Consider the following 23,222-nt stretch of genomic DNA (forward strand, 5'->3'; position numbering starts at 1 on the left):
AGTTTACAGATCTAGGTTTTCTTCCCACGCGCCTCGGAGCCGCTTCCGGCGCTCCGTTTCCGCCTCTTCGTCCATTTTCGCACATGGTGCCACACCGGCCGAGCACAGTTAGCCTCACGTTTTCCAGGAATTCCGTTCCCTTTTTGACAGACATTTGATCTCTTGCCCTGGTAAATGCAAGATACGTTGGCTATGGTAGACGACCCTGAGTACGAGGAGGAGGAGCCCTCCTTCAGCGACCCGGAGGACTTCGAGGACGACATCGAGGATGAGGGTGAGCGAAGGCAGGAAATACGCCGGCTTTCTGGCCTGTTGCTAATTGTTAGCTGAGAGATCAACTGTGTTGGTACCTAAAATTTCAGACACCTGACAATATCTCATTTTATTTACTCTAACTTAATGGTTATATTTTTACCATAAGGTTCAGTCTGTAATGAACTGAAACATCATTCTCTTTGAGGACCCCCTCCCTTAAACGACCGTTTTAGCCTCACGCAGACCCCCACAGCCCCTCGCTCTGAAGTTGTCTTTTTTTAAAAACCCATTATACGTTATATTTGTAAGTCTTGATAAATATTTGATGTATTAATCAAGGCCAAAAATAAAAACTGTAACTTTCGTTTCATATGATAAAACTTTTCGTTTCATCTGGTATTGAAACATCTGGTGACATTTCAGATTGCAACCCAGAGGTTTGTTCTGCATGTAAAATGTGCTCTGACCTATTTTGTTAAAACTGTGAAGTGTTCAGAAAGAGCCGGTTACGCAGTACATGAAATATGCAAACTTAATTTTAAATATTATAAACGCGGTTGTTCTCCATCTATTTACACCTGTGACATCTTTGTGTTTGGCTGTAACTGTTATTACAGGAAAAAAGTCTTCAATATCATCAAGCTGTAGAATCATTAAATCTCTTAAATAGAGCTATAGTAAAAGAGTCTCACTTGGACTTGGGGCAATGGCATCTATGCATTAAGAGTGTTTTTAGTTTAAGTGTATTTATAAAATGGATATGTAATAAATTATTGTAACTGAAAATAAAATTGAGTAAGAATAAATTTCTTTCATTCATCCATTTTTCCTAGTGGGGACAAGGGTGTAAGGAGGGTTGCTGGTGTTTCGGGCAAGAAGCGGGGTTCAGTCCATCGCAGGAATCATTTTCTTATATATAAAACATTTTCTATTGGAATTTTGCCATAGATTCAGCGCTGAAGGATTTTCTGGCAGAAACTAAATATGCTGCAGGTCCTTCTGATGATGCAGGGAATTATACGATTATTATATTGTAAATCAAGGATCAAATAATGTTTTCCCAGCATTTACCTAAGTTTCATTTGTGTATGAAAATACATGCTGTTGGTTGATGCATTTCTCGACTAAAATCTAGTTTTGGTGTATTAAAAAAGATTTTTATGCTTGTCGTATTGACCGTTGATCAATGTTAAACAATGAAAAAAATTGTCAGTTGACTTGTGAAACCTTAAAATTTCACCTTAGTTATGAACTTAATTGATTAAATTTCAATCCAGCCTTTCCATATTTAGTCCATGTGTTTAGGTCTTTTTATACCCAAGTTTTGAGTATGAAAATGAGCTCCCTGCCACTAGAATAGCCAATTTAAGATGATTTAAAGAAATTTTCCATAAAGTAATTAACTAGCTTAAATAAATTATATCTGCCAGCAGGAGGTTGCTCATACTTATTTTGGTTTTATTTGCAGTCATGATTTCTATGTCATAGTCAGAAGGCCCAAACAGAAATCAGAACTGCAATTCAAAGAAATTGGATTATGAGATCTTCTGAATTGTAATATACTGTCAAACTAAAACAAGAGTTTATCATTTATTTGATTGCTTCTTTAATAAATGCTCAATATCTCTGGTAGTAAAATAATACGTGACTATTGAGTACTTGGAAATGGAAGTATGTTGGTGTGAGGAAGCTGGAAGTGAAGATTGATGATGGTCCAAACTGCGACGGATCAAGGTTTAAATTCATACAGCAAAAATGTGACTGATGTCAGTGGAAGGTTAAAAACAAACTTAAGTGAACCTCATACCTCATTGATATACAGCACAAATGATACAATTATAAGTACCTTAAAGTGTTGGTTTCACCCAATTAGCTTTTGGAAGTAATATAGTTTTAAACAACATTGTAGATATGATATTTATTAAAGCTATGCATATTTAAATGGTAGCTGTAAAAAAAAATCCATAAAGATCTTCATGTTTGTTTTGTGGAATAAATGAAAAGTCAGCAGGTTGTGAAGCAGCAGGCTGAAGTAGAGCAGATGTTTTCTGCCTGAACAGATAAGTCACTCCTGCTTCTCTGTCTTTCTCGCTCTCCAATTATTCTTATTCTTATTATGTTGTGTGAATATGTCAGAACTTCTGGAGGACATCTTACGGGACAAACCCCAGGAGGCTGACGGGATCGACTCAGTGGTAGTGGTGGACAACGTCCCGCAGGTGGGCCCGGAGCGGCTGGAAAAACTCAAGAATGTCATACACAAAATCTTCTCCAAGTTCGGCAAGATCACAACTGAGTTTTATCCAGAAGCCGACGGCATGACCAAAGGGTATGACCCCATGAGCTTCCTGCTCTGCTTGATTTGTTGCTTTTTGTGCCAGTTGAAGACATGAAACGCTCTCTTGCTCTTTGTAGATACATCTTTCTGGAGTATGCTGCCCCCACTCAGGCTGTGGAGGCGGTGAAGAATGCAGATGGCTACAAACTGGACAAACAGCATACATTCAGAGTTAACCTCTTCACTGACTTTGACAAGTATGTGACATATCAGACAACAGAGTGACAGGCAGACATCTATCATTATAACGTTAATTAAAAGCCCATTCTTTTTTTACTCTTGGTTTCAGGTACATGAACATCAGTGATGAGTGGGAAGCTCCAGAGAAACAGCCCTTTAAAGATTTTGTGAGTTTTACTCAATCATCTCTCGATCTCAGTTTATTTGGAAATGAATTTGGTTTCTTACCTCTGGTTTCCTGTTCAGGGTAATATGCGTCACTGGATTGAGGACTCAGACTGTCGTGACCAGTACAGTGTCATCTATGAAGCTGGAGAGAGGACAGCCATCTTCTCAAATGATGCGAAAGATCCCATCTTGGCTGAGGAGCGAGCGGTGAGTTACCCGACAGCTTCATGTAAGGTAGATCTTATCAGGAAGGCATGCAGAAGGCTTAACTGTTTGTGTTTGGATGCAGCGCTGGACAGAGACATACGTCCGCTGGTCTCCCAAAGGCACCTACCTGGCAACCTTCCACCAGCGAGGCATTGCACTGTGGGGTGGAGAGAAGTTCAAGCAGATCCAGAGGTTCAGCCATCAGGGCGTATCTCTCATTGACTTCTCACCATGTGAGAGGTAACTATGCAGGTTCAGAAGTCAGACTTGATGCTCGACTTGGCAGCTCACCGTCTTGTTACATTCACATTTAATTGATGATTTCTAAATTCACATCAGGTTTTAACCATCCTATGCCTTCAGAAACATTCTCGATTAACCCGACACCTCTGACACACTGTAGTCTGTCTTTTCAGCAAACTCTGCTTTCACAGAGTGAGGGAAAGTTTGCTAATTCAGCAAAAACAGAATTGGCAAACATTCATTTCATCTTTGCAGGCATCTTAAAATTTCCATTAATTGCCACAGTTTACACTCAAGCAACTTTTTCATCACAGCCTTTTGGTGTTCACGTTTGTGCACCTAGAAAATGGGAAAAAAAATTAAAATTTGCTGAAGCTTCATGTCTTCATCCCACTGTCTACTTTCAATAAGTCATTACAAAAGTTTTTGACCAGTGCTTTCAATCTGTTTATGTTATTTTGTGGGTTTTATTTAAAATTGTATTGCAAGAGTTTTAATGTTTTTCTTCTTTTAAGTAAAGGTTAAGTAGAAATAATCGAACCCTGGGTTTGTATCAGTCACTTTTAAAGGTGTGTCTTTTAAGTGTTACCCAGAGTGTTTGCGACCTGAAGCTTTACTACCATAAACCCTTAATCTCCTCTTAGCTATGATCAGCACTTGCATTACATTATTAAAATCGTCCAATTATAAAATAGTACTTAAATGATGAGACTTCTGTAAATTATTGTGAAACGAATGGTAGCTGGTCTTATTTCACCATTCTTTAACCCACTCTAAAGCTGGTTGAGGTCACACCAATGACAAAGTTTGAACATTGTTTGTAATTCTCATCAATTATTCTCACTGTGCAGATGTAAGTTAGCTAGGGCTGTAATGATTCCTCGAATGATTCAAGTACCTCGATTATTAAAATTCCTGGGGGGAAATTAATCTGTCTCAAAGCTTCGTTAAATTATGTTTTATTATTTAGCGCACCGTGTTCCGGCCGGGTCATTATTTGTGTTGCTCAGCTCTCTCACTTCCGCCTATGAATTGTTGACGAAAGCTAAGTGTTAGCAGCATAACATCTAGTTTTCCTGGGACAGGGATGCTCCAAGCAGGTTTTTTGCTGTCGATTCCGATAACGATCACCCATGAGGGTCGGTCACTGCCAATCACCAATCATTGCTGATCACATGCACTGGCTGTTAATTTTTTGCTGTAGGTATAATTGCTATTATGTGATCTGGCAAAATTAAAAGAATTATCTGGTAAAAAGTTCACCTAACTTAGACATAAAACATGGAAAATATATGCAGGCACAATACAGCAGCTATTCAGTCAAAAGGACAACTGATAATCCTGTAATAAGTAAAATAATATTTAACGATAAGGTTCTCAGTACCATAAATTATGCAAATAAATCTCACAACACTTCCTATATCAAATAAAGTAAAAAAAAAACATTGATTCAAAGTCAAATGCAGGTTGCATCAAAATAAACAATCCTGAGTCACTAAATCAAAACTTCCTGAGAGCCTGGCCAGCTGATTAATGCTGGCTCTGATTGGCTGTTTCTGACTGAGCTGAGTAATTCTGCAGAACATAGAAAGGAGGCAGAGGCGATTGATTATTTTTTTCAGAGATTATCTCTTAGGACAGCGAAAGTTTTAATCCATATGTAAAAACTTAGTTTAAGTTTCATGCTGCAGCTTTAAGGAGACATTCGGTGTGAGTTCACTGCCGGGGGAGCTTGAGCGGCGCCATGTGTGTGAAATATTACGTCCCAGTAGTGCGTAGCGGCTGTCCAACAGGGGGAGCAGAACCAGCGTCTTACACCTCCAGCTTAAAGACTTAAATTATTTTTTGGGTTATTTGTTTAGCTTTCTGACCGTCTTGCTCCTCCGGGTGAGTGGCACGACTACATCGAGGAGTTTGGCCTCAATGTAGCCAAACTCCGCCAAGTGCTCGTTTTTAAAATGTCATATTAGATTCATTGTGTTGATGCATTTTGACGTGTTTCACTGCTGAGGTCATTTTCCACTACAACACGCAAACGTCCCCATTCAGTCTCAGAGCGTTATAGTTCCCCACGACATTGCTTAGGATTTGTTGCCGCGCTCTTGCGCAGTGCGAGGAAAAGGGATGAGCTGCACAGGCATCAGAGTTGCTGCTTGGTGGCGGCGAAGAGTGCTGCAGGTGTATTTATACAGGTGAGCAGATAGACTGAATACTGTGGGCGGCTGTTCTTGTAGTTTATGTTTAACGCAAGTGTAGTTTTATGGATAAACCGCAAAATAAATTTCATTTCATCCCAGTTTGCACAAATGGGTGGCAGAGCGCATCGTGGCAGTACATAGCTGGTAGATGAGTTTCTGTGTGTGACAAACGGAGTCAAATCCCATTGCTAAAACGTACACAAAAGCTATAGATGGCTGGACAAGGTGAAAGTACATCTATTAAATTGACTGAAAATGAATACATAAACTAAAAGCTGGAGTATAGACATTTTGTGTCTGTGTGCCTGCCTCTTTATTATTAAATTGAATATAATTACAGAATTTTGTATAACCTTTCTTCAGGTTAACTTAGAAAGTGAGCTACTATTTTTACAGGTTAATTTTTCAAACTACATAAAAGTAATTGTTCAGGAAGCTCAAATATGAAAATTGGACTGATGTTGATGTCCAATAGTAACACTGCTGTTAGATTTACCAATATTTTATTTTCACATTTTTCTTATCCGATTACTCAATTAGAAAAATCGAGAATTCTTAGAATACTCGTTAATTCTAACGATTATTACTAACTCGATTACTAAAATATTCATTTACAACAGCCCTAAAGTTAACAGATTAATAATTTATCAGAAACATCATATTTATAGTGCGCAATCCATTTAGCAGAAATATTCTAGGATTGCAAAATTGAGGAGGATCAACTTGCACAGCATTAGGAGATATCACTTCTATGAACAGCATGTTGAGGCATGGGAGATTAAGCAAGGGATTCTAGGTAATGAAGGTTTTTAATGGGATTGTGGAACCACACCTTTAAAGACTAATTTCAGTAAATCTTTGGAGACCTGTGTGTCTGGGCCGAGCAGGTATGTGAGATTCTTCACTGTAAACATGATTGGTGGTCTTAACCTTTACTTTGTATGTATTGCCGCCTGTCAGGTACGTAGTGACCTTCAGTCCGTTGATGGACACTAAGGAGGATCCACAGGCCATCATCATCTGGGACATCTTGACAGGACAGAAGAAGAGAGGCTTCCACTGCGAGAGTTCAGCTCACTGGCCCATATTCAAGTCAGAGCAGCACTTCTCTGACTGCCATCATTTCAGCAGGAACAGTTGGGCTAACTGTAGATTTCTGCTTTCAGATGGAGCCATGATGGGAAGTTCTTTGCAAGGATGACTACCGACACTCTGAGCATCTACGAAACTCCAGTACGAAATCTCAAAATAAGAGGTTTTATTTTTAAAATAGTTTTAGATGTGATCTTAAAGGATATTTTTTTATTGTTTTAGTCAATGGGCTTGTTGGACAAGAAAAGTCTCAAGATCAATGGAATCAAGTAAGCGTTCTCTCTATTTCAACTATTTCTTGCTGTTGCAGTTTTTTGACGTGTATTGAGAAAGTGTGTGTTTCTGCAGGGACTTTTCTTGGTCTCCTGGTGACAACATCATTGCATTCTGGGTACCTGAGGACAAGGACATCCCTGCAAGAGTGACTCTGATGCAGTTGCCTTCCCGGCAGGAGATCCGTGTCCGTAATCTGTTCAACGTCGTGGACTGCAAGCTGCACTGGCAGAGGAATGGTGATTACCTGTGTGTGAAAGTGGACAGGACTCCCAAAGGAACACAGGTACCTAAAAAGGAGGCACCTCCTGTTGGGATTAAAAATAAGTTGAAAAAATCTAAATCTTTCTTCATGTTACAGGGCGTTGTTACCAACTTTGAAATTTTCAGAATGAGGGAGAAACAAGTTCCTGTTGATGTGGTGGAGATGAAAGGTAGGAACAAAGGCACAAACTACGGGGTTGGTAAAACTTCCTCCCAAAAAAATCAATTAACATGGTCTCCTAGTCAGTAAAACTTTATCTTGGTAAAAACCTCTTATTGTACACTTTGCTTTGTCCAGAGGAATTTGGGCTCTCTGCTGTTGACAAATGATTTCTTTCTGGAGGCATGGCCTCTGTTGAGGTTTTAAATTTTTCTAATGTTTGCCCGTGATGCATGTAATGTGCCAGTTCAACACTAAGAAGCTTATAGGACATTGCCTGCACTGTAAACAACCATCTTCCACAGTAAAGAAGAGTTGATGAAAACTAGGCGTCTGTTCATGTTTAATTCAATATTTAGAAGCATGGCCTACACTAGCATTTCTCAACGGGGCGGTACCGCCCCCCGGGGTCATTCAGAGGACGGCAGGGGTGCTGGTGGAAATTTTTACAAAAGGGGGGCGCTGGAATTCCTTTGAGGGGCGTTTGGTCGAAGGTAAACTTTACACCTTATATGCACAACAGTACCAGTTTAGACTTTGAGAAACTTGGTAAAACTGTATTGCGTAACATTAAATCATGCCTGGCTGCAACGATGGCAGCTATTCTTCTCCTTCTCTTCAGTGTTTGTAGCTTCTTGGCGCAGCTCCGTACTCCTGGTAGCTTCACCACATCAGTTCAGCGTTACACCGGCTGATGACATTGCTGTGATTCACTTGTCTGGTGTCTGATTTTCAAATATTTTATGTTTTATTGAGGATTTTTGTCAGTGCTGTGATCATGTCGAAGTAGCAACTCGTATTAAAACGTGTTTTATTGTCCGTCTGGATGCTGCACATTTTCATGGAAGGACAACAAAATATCGCTCTTATAAACGTGTGATGACTAAAATCACGATACCCTCTCTGTGTATCCCTCAGATAAATGAACGAAGTTAAGTAAAGAAATCCCTCCATGGGTGATGCCACCATAGAGAGCGTTCATTTTATAGAGTTAACATCGGTGCTGCAAGTGGTCCGGTATGAAATGGGTTAGGGTTTCATACCCTACCCTACCCTGCCCTCTACCTTACATGCAAAACTTTGAAACGGGAGAATCGGGACATGGAACGAAGCAACAAACCAGATGTGAATCAGGATCAGAGAATTTGGTAGTAAACAGTGAAAAATCAATATGAGGGCAAATCAGATGAAACACATGACGATTAGGCGGCGCAGCAGGTGATGAGTGAAGATTACTGATGGTCAATAAGCGATAAAATAAATCTAGCAACAGGAAACAAACTAAAGACAACAATAAACCAAGAGAGGATAATACTAATCAAAGAAAACTGAATGGAAATGAATGAGGAACAAAATTAGCTAAGAAACTAAAGTAAATACAGAAGAATAAACTAATATGGCAAGACCTTTCGATCAATAATTAATACAGAGGACTGTATGGCAAGAACAAACAGACACTATTTTCAGATAAAAGGTAAGATAATATTGTTGAAGTGGGTTTGTTGGGACCACATCTAGTACTGAGAATAAATATATTTTATAGACTAACAGTAAGGAACTTATGACTTATTTATGTCTTTAATTAAATTTTATGTATTTATTTCTTCAATATTATTTTTCATGACGGTGTTAATATCATGATGCTGTTAAGTGACTCCATGACACTTTCAATTTGACTCATTAGGATTTGATTAAGAACCAGATTTGTTCTTTGTCATTTCTGTCCAGTAAAATATTCGAATGGCATTAAAAATATCTGGAACATTTGTTTTTCCACTGAAAGCTCTGGTTTGCACAGTAAATGCCACATAGATGAAATTGAATGGATGATACTCTGATGTCCCATTTCCTGAAGGCAGCACAGAGCTGCACCACCAGAAACTCACAGAAACATTGGAGAGAAGAAGAGCTATGATTGACATAGTTGAAGCTCTATCCATGTTTTAGTGTTGCAGAGCTCAGTCTTTTTGCAAATAGTTCCACATTTAAACTGGTATTGTACATCTTTAATCTGCTCATTTGTGTAATATTTAACTAGAAAATGACTCAGATCAAGAATATTTTTCCTACTCTGATTGGCTGCTGTTAGGCCTACCAATTTTTGGTTGAATGTCCATTCATTGCATTTTTCGTAGATGCCTGTAAAAATGATTTCTATTCCCATGGCTTTTTTGTTCTCTGGGTAATTATTTTTGATAAGTCCAGGACTAAAAATCAAAACATATGCAATAGCGATAGAAATAATGATAATAAAATAATCAGTGTATTAGCACCCCCATCAAATTCTCTGATGGGGGGCAGTAAGGGACCTGGACAATGGATAGGGGGGCGCTGGCCAAAAAAAGGTTGAGAAACACTGGCCTACACGGACTGAAAAGCTTCCTTCACTTCCTCCACTGCCTTTGCTTGAACTGCAAGAAGACAACAATTCAAAAACATCATTCTCAATTTCTCCTTCTATTCACTGATTGGCCTGGTAGAAATTCCATTGGACATAATCCAAGTAGAAGGAAGAAAGCTAAACTGTGCTGGAAGTGAGAATTTTTTTGAGCGGAATTGCACATGAAGGCAATGGCCAGGCTACTAAAAGTTTGGAATTTGGTTTAAATGTTTTTCATTTTTGGATAGGTTGAAAATCAAAAAAGCCTTTTCAAAGTATTTGAATTTCTAAATGCTTTTCCTTTTTCAATAATTTTTCCATCCATTGGCCTGTCTACGTGTGTCGGGGTCACCAGATCACGTGCAGACTGTCAGGGCTGACTGCTCTGACAGAAGGGACAGTGGCTGATTCCAGACCTGTGTGGAGATTGATTAGATCTCCTTGAAATGTATCAGACAAAAACCCAAAATTAGGGAAATCAAGGACGATTTATCGGGAGCACCGTGACAAGTTTCCGCCTGTATACATTTAAAATTATCGTAAATTCTGGACTATAAGCTGCTGCTTTTCCCCCCATATTTTGCATACTGCAGCTAAGGCGCAGCTTTTCCTGCTGGCAAATGGTAGCCAATCAAACTGATGAGTAGTTCGCAACGGTCCAATGAAATTGTGTGATAAATCAAAAGCACTTTCATAATTCAATGATTGGTATTGGAAATCCAGTGCACTGTGCATACCTTGAAATTTTCTTTTAAGTAAAAAAAAAAAGTTCCTGGATTTTTTTTATTTTATTATCTAACTGTCTTTACTATTAACAACGTTGCGGATAAAAACTATTTTGTGTCAAAACATCTTGTACGTAGCGTGCATCTGTGTGAGTCTGGGTGTGTGCACATGTACATTCTAATCCTAAATGTTATTGGTCAGTTTACTTATGTTTATTTGGGAGCTTGGCACTCTTTCTGTTAGCTAAATACTTTACGGAAAGTCATATTTAGCTGCAGTAAAGCTAGGTAAAAACAAACAAGCTGAGTATTAACCCTCCTGTAGTTTTAAGAGTAGTTGAGTGAACGCCCCTTTGAAGTGGCAGGGTTGCAGCTTTTTATGTATGCTTTTTACATTGGCAGCTGTCAATGTAAAAAGGTGGCAGCCCATGATAAGGGCTGCCACCTTATCGTGGTGGAGGGGTTTGAGTGTCCCAATGATCCTAGGAGCTATGCTGACTGGGGCAGACAGGAACGGCCGCCCCGATCTGAACTTGAGTGGTATTCTGTTGTTGGACTTCTGTGCTCGTCACGGATTGTCCGTAACAAACACCATGTTCAAGCATAAGGGTGTCCATATGTGCACTTGGCACCAGGACAACCTAGGCCGCAGTTCGATGATCGATTTTGTCATCGGATCTGCGGCCGTATGTCTTAGACACTCGGGTGAAGAGAGGTGTGGAGCTGTCCACTGAATACTACCTGGAAGTGAGTTGGCTCCGGTGGTGGGGGAGGAAGCTGGTCAGACCTGGCAGGCCCAAACATGTAGTGAGGGTCTGCTGGGAACGTCTGGCGGAGTCCCCTGTGAGACGGAGCTTTAACTCCCATCTCCGGAAGAATTTCGAACATGTTCTGGGCGAGGTGGGGGACATTGAGTCTGAATGGACCATGTTCCGTGCCTCCATTGCCGAGGCAGCTGCGGCCGCAAGGTTGTTGGTGCCTGTCGCGGCGGCAACCCTCAAACCCGTTGGTGGACACCTTTGGTGAGGGATGCTGTCAAGCTGAAGAAGGAGTCCTATCGGGCCTTTTTGGCCTGTGGGACTCCAGAAGCTGCTGATGGGTACCGGCGGGCGAAGCGGCATGCGGCTCAGGTGGTCGCTGAGGCAAAAACTAGGGCGTGGTAGAAGTTTGGAGAGGCCATGGAGAAAGAGAATACCACTATGGCTTGTAAAAGTGTAGACCCTGCTCTGTCCATTCCTTTATGTTCCTTTATCTTCCTTGTCTTTTACCCCTTCCAGTTTGGGGGGGGGGGGGGGGTTATAAGGTTTTAAAGTGTGACAGCTGGAGAAGTATCTCATGTCAGTCTACAGTGTAGTTTTTATATTTACACTTTGATGTGTGAATCTTCTGTTCTTTGCAGAAAGCATCATTGCATTTGCTTGGGAACCAAATGGCAGCAAATTTGCCGTTCTCCATGGAGAGTCCCCGAGAATCAACGCCTCCTTCTATCATGTCAAAAACAATGGCAAGATCGAGCTCATAAGTGAGTAAATACAACAGATGCACAGAAGAATGCTGTCTGTTCTAATCTAATGCGTAAAGTTCTTTGTTTTTTTGTCCCGTTTTCTCTGCAGAAATGTTCGACAAGCAGCAGGCAAACAGTATTTTCTGGAGTCCACAGGGACAGTTCATGGTGCTGGCTGGACTCAGGAGGTCAGAGGTCAAAATGTTTTCATGTGAAACAAACTCGAGCAGCCGCTGATGAAAAAGCAAACATTTTTCTGACACCTCATATGAGAGCTAAGCTCCTGATTCTAAATCTGTTCTGAGGCTTGCAGCCCTGCTCCTCCTCAGCACTGCTGAATGCCTCCAGATGTTCTGACCTTCCTGTTGGTGTGTGTTTGTGTGTTCAGTATGAACGGGGCTCTGGCCTTTGTGGACACCTCTGACTGCACCATGATGAACATCGCAGAGCACTACATGGCCTCCGATGTGGAGTGGGACCCCACCGGTCGATACGTCGTCACCTCCGTCTCATGGTGGAGCCACAAGGTTGGTTACGCCTCCTGCTGGCAGACCAGGGGACATGTCCTCAGGTCTAGACTTATTTTCCGCTAACGTCTCCCTCAGGTGGACAACGCGTACTGGTTGTGGACCTTCCAGGGACGTCTGCTTCAGAAGAACAACAAGGATCGCTTCTGTCAGCTGCTGTGGAGGCCCAGACCTCCCACTTTGCTCAGTTCAGATCAGATCAAGGTTTGCTTCCACCTCAACCCTAGATCTTCTTCATGCAGACAACACACACCTGCTAAACCTTAGTGGAGCCTTCTGTGAATTAAAAATGTCCAATTTCTTACAGATGATAAAAAAAGATCTGAAGAAATATTCCAAGATCTTTGAACAGAAGGATCGTCTGAGCCAGTCCAAGGCATCAAAGGTTGGATTTTTTTCATTACTGTTCTGATGTTTATGCTTATTGCAGGGTTTGTAGTATTAATTTCCTACTTGGAAAAACTTGGATCTATAAAATTTGATCCAAGTAGTTCCAGATCTGGATACGAGTGGAGAAGCAGTAGTAGTTGCTGTTTAAAAGAAATCTAAGGAAACTAGCAGATTACATCAAGTCACTGAGTTGTAGCATTCACTCCTCCTGGATCAGCAGGGGGCGACAGTGGAGAGGAAAAACTGGCAATCTCCTGCAGATCCAGAAGCGGGCTCAGTACCAGCTGCCACCACCAACTAAAGAGTTGATGATAGTTCTAGCTCCTTCAGTCGCTTCATCTAGGAAAGAGATGGCTAAACAGAGTAGCTTTGAGCCATCCAGCTCTCTGTGCATCTGATTATGTATGCATTAATCTGGTCCTCTATGAGTCTGTCTTTCTCTTTGATCGTTTTTGCAGGTTCCATTTTTAAAACTGCAGCATGATGTAAAACTGACTTTTCTGAGCTTTCCATAATATTATGTTATTCCCTCATCAAAAACCTTCCATAGATTGTTTTATTCATTCTTTCATGCATGTTTGAGAAATCCTTTCATCTCCGTGGCAACCATTCAGCTGCGCAAAATACCTGGGTGGACCTAGCCTGCCACAACAATAAGTGTCCAAAAAGGACTTAAATAAAAGGGTTAAAATAAATTTTACTTCCTGCTTTAAGTCAAATTTTATATATAAAATATCATTTTTTAACAACTGAAGCAAGTTATGTGATGGTGCTACAAAATGGCACTATATACCTGGAAAACAAATACTGCCCCTTTAAGAGTGAGTTTTACAATTAAAAATGTCCTTATTTGAGTAGTGCAAACCGTGTTGATGCGTGCAATAATCCTAAAGAAATCAGTCAGGTTTGTATTGCCTTGGATGGTCGATTGTGAAAGTCAAACAAAAATTTAAAAGTTCTCATAAAGCTGTGTGTGTGTGTGTGTGTGTGTGTGTGTGTGTGTGTGTGTGTGTGTGTGTGTGTGTGAGAGCAGGAGCTGGTGGACAAGCGCAGGGCCATGATGGAGGAGTACCGTCACTACCGGGAGGCAGCTCAGCAGCTCTATCATGAACAGAAGAGCCTCCGCCTTGAGCTCAGGGGGGGTGAGAAATCACTTGTATTTTGCTGAACCAACACTCAGATTTTCAGACCAGTCTTTAAAATGTTGCTATGTCTTCAGGTGTGGACACCGATGAGCTGGACAGCAACGTGGATGACTGGGAGGAGGAGACTATTGAGTTTTTTATCAACGAAGAAATCATTCCCCTCGGAGATCTGTAGTCCGCTACGCAGGTTGGTCCTGTTCATTCAGCCCATTATTATACAGGAGTCATCCTGGAACCAATATTCCTGGATTATGTTCCTGGAATATTGGTTAAATATGAATACTATATAAGTGATCCTAAAGATGCATTTTTCTGGTAGAAAAGCTTCATCACAGGTTTCTTCTTCCATTTAGAGAAGTGACGAGTTTCCTTGTATATGTTAGGTTGAGAAGGAATGGAAAGTAAAAATGAGTAAAAATCAATACAACATAAGGCGTGTTGCTATGATGTTAGCAACACGCCTGCTGGGCACAGATGACATGCGGAGTTGTCTTTGCAAATAAAAAAAGTTTTATTTACCTTAACACAAAAACTCAGCTTGTCACACTCTGTGCCTCAGCAGAACGAAGCAGTGCACTGCCTTGCAAAAAGGCACGTTCGAGGAACACACGTAAACTGTTGCTTTCAGTGACATATAGGAAATATCAGTACCAAGGATCAAGGCAGGAGATGGACACAAAACCAAGTTCTGAAGGAATGAATGAACTTATAATAAATTGGGTGGGGTACCTGTGAGCTATAATACACATAAACAGTAAAATAAATAAACTACTAAATTCGGTGTCTCACAATAATTTTTAAATTGGTGTGGAATACTGTAATGTACAGTGTCTAAAAGTGGATACAAATATCTTAAATAATTTAAATGCATGAAGGTAACAATAATTCAACTAGTAAAGAAAAATAGTAAAATTGGAAATAAAAAAATCTGCATATTGAACTATATAACTAGAATGTTAAGGAAGTTAAAATAATGAAACAAAAAAATTCATTTCTAAAAGATAAACAACTATTTAAAAATGCTGTTAAAAACAAATTATTTCTATTTAAATTATGTTCATCATTTCAGATATTCTGATCTGATTTAGAACTCGGATAGATAAATAAATGCTCACTTTCTCTTCAGAAAACAAAGGCACAGTTCTGTGGAAAAATCTGTGGTGCTGAAACATTTTAACAGAATATGTGTAAGCTTATAAAATTCATATTTTAAACATTTGTTTGTTTTATCTATTTTTAGGCATCAAAATGTAGAGTAATTGAAGCCTAATCTGAAAATTGGTACAGATGTTGACCTGGAGCTGATCTAGATCTGTACAGTTCAACTTAAATGTTTTGCACTGAAATGTCAAGAATGTTATACTTATCACTGGTCTTATTGGTACCAACAAAAAAAAGACAATTTGGGAAAGAAACGCAAATATCGAAGGTAATTCCATTATTTTATTTTTCTGTAGGTTTAAAAGGTCGTAGCCCGTGAGCATCATAGAAGCGCAGTAGATAAGCATACTTGGTATGTTGTGTTTTGCAGTCGATCTGTTTCTGTGTGGAGAGCAGCGGTGCATCTGACTGGAGAAGGACGACGGCCTCACTGTGAATCTCAGGTTCATCTCGAGCCTTGATTTTCAACTCTAGCAACGTTATAGCAACACGCCTTGTGGATCAGCAGCCACTTGAGGGAAAAGAGAAGATATTTAAGTGGCATCTTTTTGTCCCTCAGAATCTCTTTACCCCATTGTTTTCTCTGTGGAACTTGACATTTAGTAATACTGCCTATTTTTTCTGGACTCACCAACTTTGAACCTCAGCTTATTGGACCTTGTTTCTGCTGGAGTTTCCTCAGAACTGGCCTTGTCATGCTAGCGTGTTACTTGGAGGCCACACAGAGTGCCATACCAATGCAAAGTGAAGGTGTTAAGACTAAACATGTAGCCTTGTCAATAAATGTGCTGATGTGGCGTTATAGTGGCCTGTTTCCTCCTCCTTTCAGATTAGGCTTTCACATAGGGAGGGGATGCGCAGCGGGATTAACAATAAACATTCAAACGACACTGGGCTCCGTCTCTGGTTCTTTATTGATGCAATTCTCAGCTTTCATTTTACTTTAAGCAATTAAAAGCCTCCTCTTCAAAAAAAAACGGAACTGGAACTTTATATGAAATTATTCCATTTTTAACCTCTTCCACATTCAGTTTCTATTCTGATTTTGAAAAACTGGAATTTCTGAAATATGCACTCTGCATTTATAAAGAATATTTCTAGTTATGTTCACTTTGCTATAACAATGAAAATTAAGACTCAAAGTCAGCTACTCTCAAACTGTCTAATCTCAACTATTAAAAAAGTCATTTAATTGCCCTTAAACACCAAGCGTCATAATTCACTAAGCAAGTTAACTTGCTTAAAGGTCATTGTCTTGTTATATGTTCCAATTCTGCTTCAGTTTTATACATTTTAGAAGTCTTTTTTCTTTCAGATATCAAGTAGATTCACGTGCACCTAAGCTAAATATCAGATGTTCAAATAGGGTGCCTGTCAGGGGTGCTGCCAGGAATCTTGGGGCCCCCTGACAAAAATTGGGCCTCCCTGCGCAACTACTGTTACAGTTTCTTGAGTCTCTCACCCATAAAAGCATCACAATTTTAAAGGCTTGCAACGGCCTTTTCTTTGGTCCAATACTGTTACTAGCACAATATTTAGCTTATGAATTTTACATGCAACAGTCTGCAAACAATACACCAAATAGGCTGCTTAAATATTTTATTAGTTTTAGCTTACTTAAATGTCTCTCCCCACTTGCAACAGTCACAGATGACGTGCAAAATATACCAAAGATAATCCAGACTTCTCAAAAAATGTTATGTAGTTGCATTTTATTCAAGCTGCAGTATGTAAAAAAATAAATGTTTCTCCATATTTGTTTAAGCAATCACCATGTTTTGACAGTTTGCTATGAAATAGATAACCTGTGAAAAAAATCAATCTCCTTCACCTGCTCCCTGAACTATTGCTAGCTAAAGTAATGCAACGTTCCGACCAAAAACAACCAATCAGAGCTAGGAGGGTCTTGGTGTCGTTAATCAACCTCATTCACTCACTGCTAAATGTGCTAATGGTGAAGAAACAACTATTGAAAGCTGTTTCAATAATATGAGAAAGATTAATCTTTGTCTTTAAGTTTCTTTATTCGAAGGCAAAAGCATTCGAAGACCCGTCTCACTGAGCGCAGTCAGAAGAGTCCAGAACACACATCACATCGTTATATAGTCACAGCAAGACAAAAACTCACCCGAAGTCTGATCTTATCTCCATTTCCAGATGGACCACAAATATGGATGTGTGCTTTTTGGTCTGGGAGGGTAACATTGAATTTTTACTGCTAAAAATAATGGGGGAAAAAACAGTAACGGTAATTGACAGGAGCCCAAATTTATTTCGACTTCTGTAAAAAAAAGATATATACATATATTTTTTGTGGAGGGCAGGCTCTTCCTGCTTTAGCTCCAGTTGCTTTCTGCCCACAAAGCTAAGAGATGACAAGGATAAAGCTTAAGAACTGCCGCTCCGTCTGCAAGCACCGCTCCCGGAGACTGGGGGGAAGATTAGGGAACCGGCACCCGCCGCACCGGGGTCTCTGAGTCCTCCAGGCCATGGGACTCAGAGTAATTGATAGGTAACTACAGGGCCCAGTAGCGCTGTGGTCAACGACTGACCACTGCAATCCTTCCCCGTCCTCTTTGAGGCTCTGGGTCATCCAGAGCTGGGAGTCCTGGCGGTCAGAGGCCAACCGTCAGGGCTCCTGGCTTTGGCTCTGGATCCCAAGCTTTGGAGAGGACGGGGAAGGATTGCAGTGGTCAGCCATTGGTCAGGGACATTTTTAAAGTCCCCTTGCCTTACCAGGACAACAAAGCCGCACTTATAACGATTCTTAGCTCAGCTCAGTTCAGCTCAGGCCAGTTAATCTCAGCTCAGGAGTTAGGGTTACCCTAATGCACAGAAGCAACCCTTGCAGTCAGCCACCAGATTATTCTTGCCAGCCACATGTTGAATGTCAGTGGTGAACTCTGAAATGTCAGACTAATGCCGTTGTTGCAGAGTCGACCACGGTTCAGAAACTTTTGCCATAGCAAAAGTGAGAGGCTTGTGGTCAACAAAAGCAGTAAAGTCCCTGCCCTCCAACATGAAGCGGAAACGGCATGTTGCCAGAAAAAGGGCAAGCCTGTCAAAGGTGCTTTTTTTTTTCAGCATCCCGGAGTTTCCTGCTAAAAAAAGCGAGCGGTTGCCAGGCACCATCCACCCATTGCTCACAAACTGCCCCAACTGCATAATCAGAGGCATCAGTTGTTAGAGCCACAGGAGCAACTGGAGTTGGATGGGCCAAAAGCGCAGCTTTAGCCAAGGCCTTTTTGGCATCATTGAATGCCTGCACCTTCTCGGGGGTCCACTCTATCTGCTGGCCCCCTTTTTTGCCTCTAAGTGCTTCATACAAGGGGTGCATGAGGTGACGGTTATAAAAGTTAATCATCCTGCAGGGGCTTCACTGAGCCCCTGCAGGAGTTTCCGCTTTTCTGCGGGGAAAAGTGGAAACTGCTTCAACCTTTGCAGGCAGAGGAACCGCCCCTTGAGATGACATCTTGTGTCCCAGGAACTCAACAGCAGGCAGTCCAAATTGGCATTTAGCTGGGTTCACGATCAGGCCATGTTCACTGAGCCTAACAAACAACTGATGAAGGTGCACCATGTGTTTTTCCGCAGACGGACTAGCCACCAGTATGTCGTCCAAATAGACGAACAAAAATGGCATACCCTGCAGGACCGAATCCATAAGCCGCTGGAAAGTCTGCGCTGCGCCTTTAAGACTGAAGGGCATCCCTAAAAACTAAAAAACAAAATAAAAGGAGTGATAACTGCGTTTTTAGGTACATCTAAGGCACAGGTGTCAAACTCAAGGCCCGGGGGCCAAATCTGGCCCACCGTAGCTTTTTATGTGGCCCTCTAGACTCCAAACTGCATCAATAAGTTCTTCCAGATTTTCACAAATCTGCAAAATTCACACAAAATCAACAAGTTTTTACATTTTTTTTCTGATTTTACTGCAAATTTTCTCATTTGCCTTACTTGATGTCACGTTATAGTCTGTGATTGATAAGGTGAGTGATAAAAAGTTAAAGTTACATTTAACGTCATACATTAACGCAAATATCAACATTTCTAAATTGGCACCACAAAATATGTCATTTTGATTGCAAAAATCACTAAGACAGGGGAGCTCAATACGTCGATCGCGGAAAGGTTTGGAGTCGATCTCTGCAGGTGACAAACTGAACGCCGCCAGGACGCTGAGTCAGCACTTCCTCCTCTGATAGGCTTATCAAAAATATTCACTAAGATCCTAAACGTTTGTAGCTTCATTAAAAAAGAATAATTATAAAAAGTCAACGAAACATGTTAAAATTAATAATCTCAGTAATTATTGTTTCAACAAGGTGTTGCGCAATTCAGTGCGTTTCGGTTCCATTAGCAAAAAAAAAAAAAAAAAGCGACTCAAAGACCAACTGAGAGCAGAGCAGGAGTTTAAATTAGCTACTTAACCACCACTGTGTTCATGAGAGGATTATTAATAATCGAGAAATAAATATCATGCCTGGAAACCTGATATGTAACGGACTGAATGTTGTGTTTTTAATATAATCTTTGCTCGGCTTGCGTGGTGCAGGCGGTTGCCACGGCAACGGGTGTGCTTAAATGACAAAGAGACCGAGAGTAAAAAGGTAGGAGATGTTTCCAGTTGACAAGTCTGTTCGGGTTGTTTTACCTTTTTTACCTTTGCTGTGGCTCATTACACCTGCTGTAGTTTCTGAACATTCAATAAACGACAAAATTGGACTAATTACCTCCTTCGTTTGTGAGCATACGTCACAACAAACATCAAATAGGACAAATATATTTCATTACGTTTTAACAAATTCTACCGTGATAATTATGTGCAATTAAATTAATTATATCCCGACTTCAGAAGATTTGCCTTCACCTTTATTGGGCTCTTTGGTTCCTCCTGTCAGTCTGTAGTTTCTCATACTGAGGTCATCAAACCAAATTTCAGATCCACCATGACTGACTGATACCTGCTGGTGTCAGGTTTGCAACTGACTGAGAAACCACTAACCAGTGACCAGAAACCAGTAACCAGTGACCAGAAACCAGTGACCAGTGACCAGAAACCAGTGACCAGTAACCAGATACCAGAAACCAGTGACCAGAAACCACTAACCAGTGACCAGAAACCAGTGACCAGTAACCAGATACCAGAAACCAGTAAGCTGCTCCCAGTGTCAGAATCTCACTGAGGAAGAAACTGCATTAGGTTTTCTGTCACTTTATTATTTCTGCTATAACTGATGTATATTCGCATATAAAACAAGTCAATAGAGTTTAATTTGCTATTTTTATGTCTTTGTGTCATGAGGTAGATCTCAGGCGGCTGGTGAGAGAAAAAGTAGATCTTGCTCTCAAAAAGTTTGGGCACCCCTGCACTAAGACAAACATAAAATCCTGGATGAACCACTATTTATTGATACTTTAACAGTTTAATTGGTTTTATCAATATATTGTGGCACAACCGGCCCTTTAAGAACATTCAGATTTTTGATGCGGCTCAAATTGAAAATGAGTTTGACACCCCTGATCTAAGGGATGGACTGGAACCTGATGGTAGCCTCGCACCAAGTTCACCTTAGAGAACACGGTTGCTCCAGCCAGGCGGGCAGAAAAGTCCTGAATGTGAGAAATTGGGTACCTGTCATTACTGGTTGCGTTAAGGAGCCGAAAATCCCCACAGGGTCGCCAACCCCCGTCTGCTTTGGGAACCATGTGCAACAGAGATGCCCATGGACTTTTGGAGCGCCGTACAATGCCAAGACGCTCCATGTTTGCAAACTCCTCCTTCGCTATCGCTAACTTAGCGGTGTCTAGGGGAACCGTTAAAGATGGGAACTCTGCTAACAGACGCTGATACTCATCACCTGTGGCAAACATGTTGGCGAGAGGTCGTTGGCTGGGACCGCCAAGTTTACAGGGGTATGTATCAAAAGACAGCATCTATTGAGCATCTATTAGCAACATGCACCAATAACCTAAAAGCACACAAAAAATCTGCACCCAAAATAGGTAAAGACACAGAAGCTATCACAAAGTCCCACTGAAACTGACGTCCGTTGAAACACACAGTCACCAACTTCGAGTCAAAAGTCCGAATCGGGGCCGTTAGCCGCGTCCAGTGGCGGTCCGTTACTTTTGCACAAAACGTCCGCTTCCGAAACTGGCATGATGCTCCGCTGTGCACCCGAGTCCACCAGGAAACGCCGTCCAGAGACCTCATCCCTGATGAAAAGCAGCTTGTCCGAGCTGCCGGCACACACAGCTGCTAGCAGCGCCGACTCTGTCGTTTCCCTGACGAACACGGAGGAATGCAGCGCTTCGCCTTCACTCCGAACCGGCGATGGTAGAAACATGGTAGAAACAGAGAACGTCGTCCTTCCGTCGCTCTGTCACTGCAGCCACGGCATCAAAAGGCTCCGACTCTCCTTGAGTCACAACTGGTAGAAGTGCATTCACACTGTGGTGCCTGGAAGCCAACAAAATCCGGTCCGCTTCTTCAGACAGGGAGCGATAATCCTCGCTCTCTGGCTTCCACATGTTGGAACCATGGTTCTGGATCGTGTTGCCAGAACTCTGGAAGCTTGATAACGGCAGCAAAAACAGAAGCGGCGGTTGGAGCAACGGCCGCCTGGCAAGAAACGGGGTCCGAAACCACAGCTGGCAGAGAAGCGGTGTTCTGTCAGACAGCCATGCGTTGTCAGATTGTCATACGCGTATGACAATCTGATGGCTATATCTGTCGGACAATTGTACGCTATGATCACCATATTTTATATTTAATCATCTTTATTAAGCCAGTGTTAGACCGTCATACAGCTGCTAATGTAATAACACTTTGTTATTAGCTACTGTATGACTTCCTGATTTATTAGTTAACCTATCTGATTGTCATACACTTTATTATTAGCGACTATGTAACTTCTTGATTAATACCAATGACATCAGTTGTATAATGCAATATATTTAATATAGAACATTTTACTTCTGTATTTTTAATAATCCACACTATCACTGGTGGGGTAAAACTGTTTAATTGATGTTACACTTTTCACATTTGAACATGTCACCCATGTCTGTGGCACATTCTTTGTGCGTCCACCTTGAACAGTAGTCACACTGTATCTGTGAAGTGGACAGAAAAGGAAACAGTTTAATTGTTTACCATGTCAATGATGTTCTCTGTTGCATTATGATGAAGCATGTTGCATTCCACATAGAACTCTTCCACCTTGTCTGGGAACAAATAAAGGCATTTTGAGTGTACTTTACCAAAAATAGTCAAGTACTATCTCTTTATATTCTGTTGACAAGCCATAATGTTCTACTAGTACATAACAGAAAATACTGCAATTTAGTATTTCATATATCTTTGGATTTTTTTAATGCTTTGAACTGTTCCTACATGGCCTATGGGAAAATGTGTTCTTTTTGGAATGAGAAATTCTGTGATATGCTCCTAAGCCATCTTGTGTTTTTGATTGTTAGAATATTAACAAAAACTGATCAACAGGTTTCACACAGACTTCCACAGTTCCCTGAACAGGGAAACTGGTTCTTTATACCCAACATTAATATAATTTTTTGTGTTCTGACCAAAAACTTCTTAGAATCTGTTAGGTTCTGGGGGTCTTTTCTTAGCTTTGGGTTGCTGAGTTGTCTCCCCACCAGATGGAGTCTGAGAGGTGGCGGGCTGTGGGTTCCTGGATGACGTCATCCTCACATCTGTGGCGGATTACCTAATTGACGGCAGCATAAGAGGGGTGGAACGCCGGTACTTCGACGCCAGAGTGTCAACCGTTGATGGTACCTCCAGCCCCTCAGAGTTGTTGCTCCGAGCTTTGTTTTGCCTCAAAGATCTGCCAGTGATTCCCGCATCGTTTTTTCATTGTAAACCTTTTTTTTGCTCTCCACAGGATCCGCCCTGATCTGGTTGCCTGCTGTACCAGTTACCCAGCCACGACGTCTTGGGTAGCCTCCCCTATATGCCTGACAAACAAGACTCATCAGTTTCCGTA

At 41.1% G+C, this 23,222-nt stretch overlaps 1 protein-coding gene, 1 long non-coding RNA gene and 1 other non-coding gene across 3 annotated transcripts; 2 read left to right on the forward strand and 1 right to left on the reverse strand.

Moving 5' to 3' along the window:
- Window positions 1-40: 40 nt before the first annotated feature.
- Window positions 41-16,100, forward strand: eif3ba (eukaryotic translation initiation factor 3, subunit Ba). Its single transcript, XM_008403006.3, has 19 exons — window positions 41-274; window positions 2,392-2,584; window positions 2,671-2,790; window positions 2,883-2,940; window positions 3,020-3,148; window positions 3,231-3,388; window positions 6,550-6,681; window positions 6,756-6,822; window positions 6,904-6,950; window positions 7,030-7,240; window positions 7,316-7,388; window positions 11,883-12,005; window positions 12,097-12,175; window positions 12,376-12,514; window positions 12,593-12,718; window positions 12,822-12,899; window positions 13,938-14,046; window positions 14,124-14,236; window positions 15,581-16,100. Exons 1-18 carry the CDS (start codon window positions 175-177, stop codon window positions 14,222-14,224), a joined length of 2,043 nt encoding a protein of 680 aa, XP_008401228.1. The 5' UTR covers window positions 41-174; the 3' UTR covers window positions 14,225-14,236; window positions 15,581-16,100.
- On the forward strand, window positions 12,216-12,296 carry LOC145553694 (small nucleolar RNA SNORD60). Its single transcript, XR_014089728.1, has one exon. It is a non-coding gene; the product is annotated as a small nucleolar RNA SNORD60 (small nucleolar RNA).
- A 6,052-nt stretch (window positions 16,101-22,152) lies between the features above and the next one.
- Window positions 22,153-22,442, reverse strand: LOC103460722 (uncharacterized). Its single transcript, XR_532975.3, has 2 exons — window positions 22,370-22,442; window positions 22,153-22,329 (listed from the first exon to the last, which is right to left on the reverse strand). It is a non-coding gene; the product is annotated as an uncharacterized LOC103460722 (long non-coding RNA).
- Window positions 22,443-23,222: the final 780 nt, after the last annotated feature.

This window comes from Poecilia reticulata, chromosome 1 (assembly GCF_904066995.2).
Source record: "Poecilia reticulata chromosome 1, P_reticulata-male-v2, whole genome shotgun sequence".
NCBI classification, from domain to species: domain Eukaryota; kingdom Metazoa; phylum Chordata; class Actinopteri; order Cyprinodontiformes; family Poeciliidae; genus Poecilia; species Poecilia reticulata.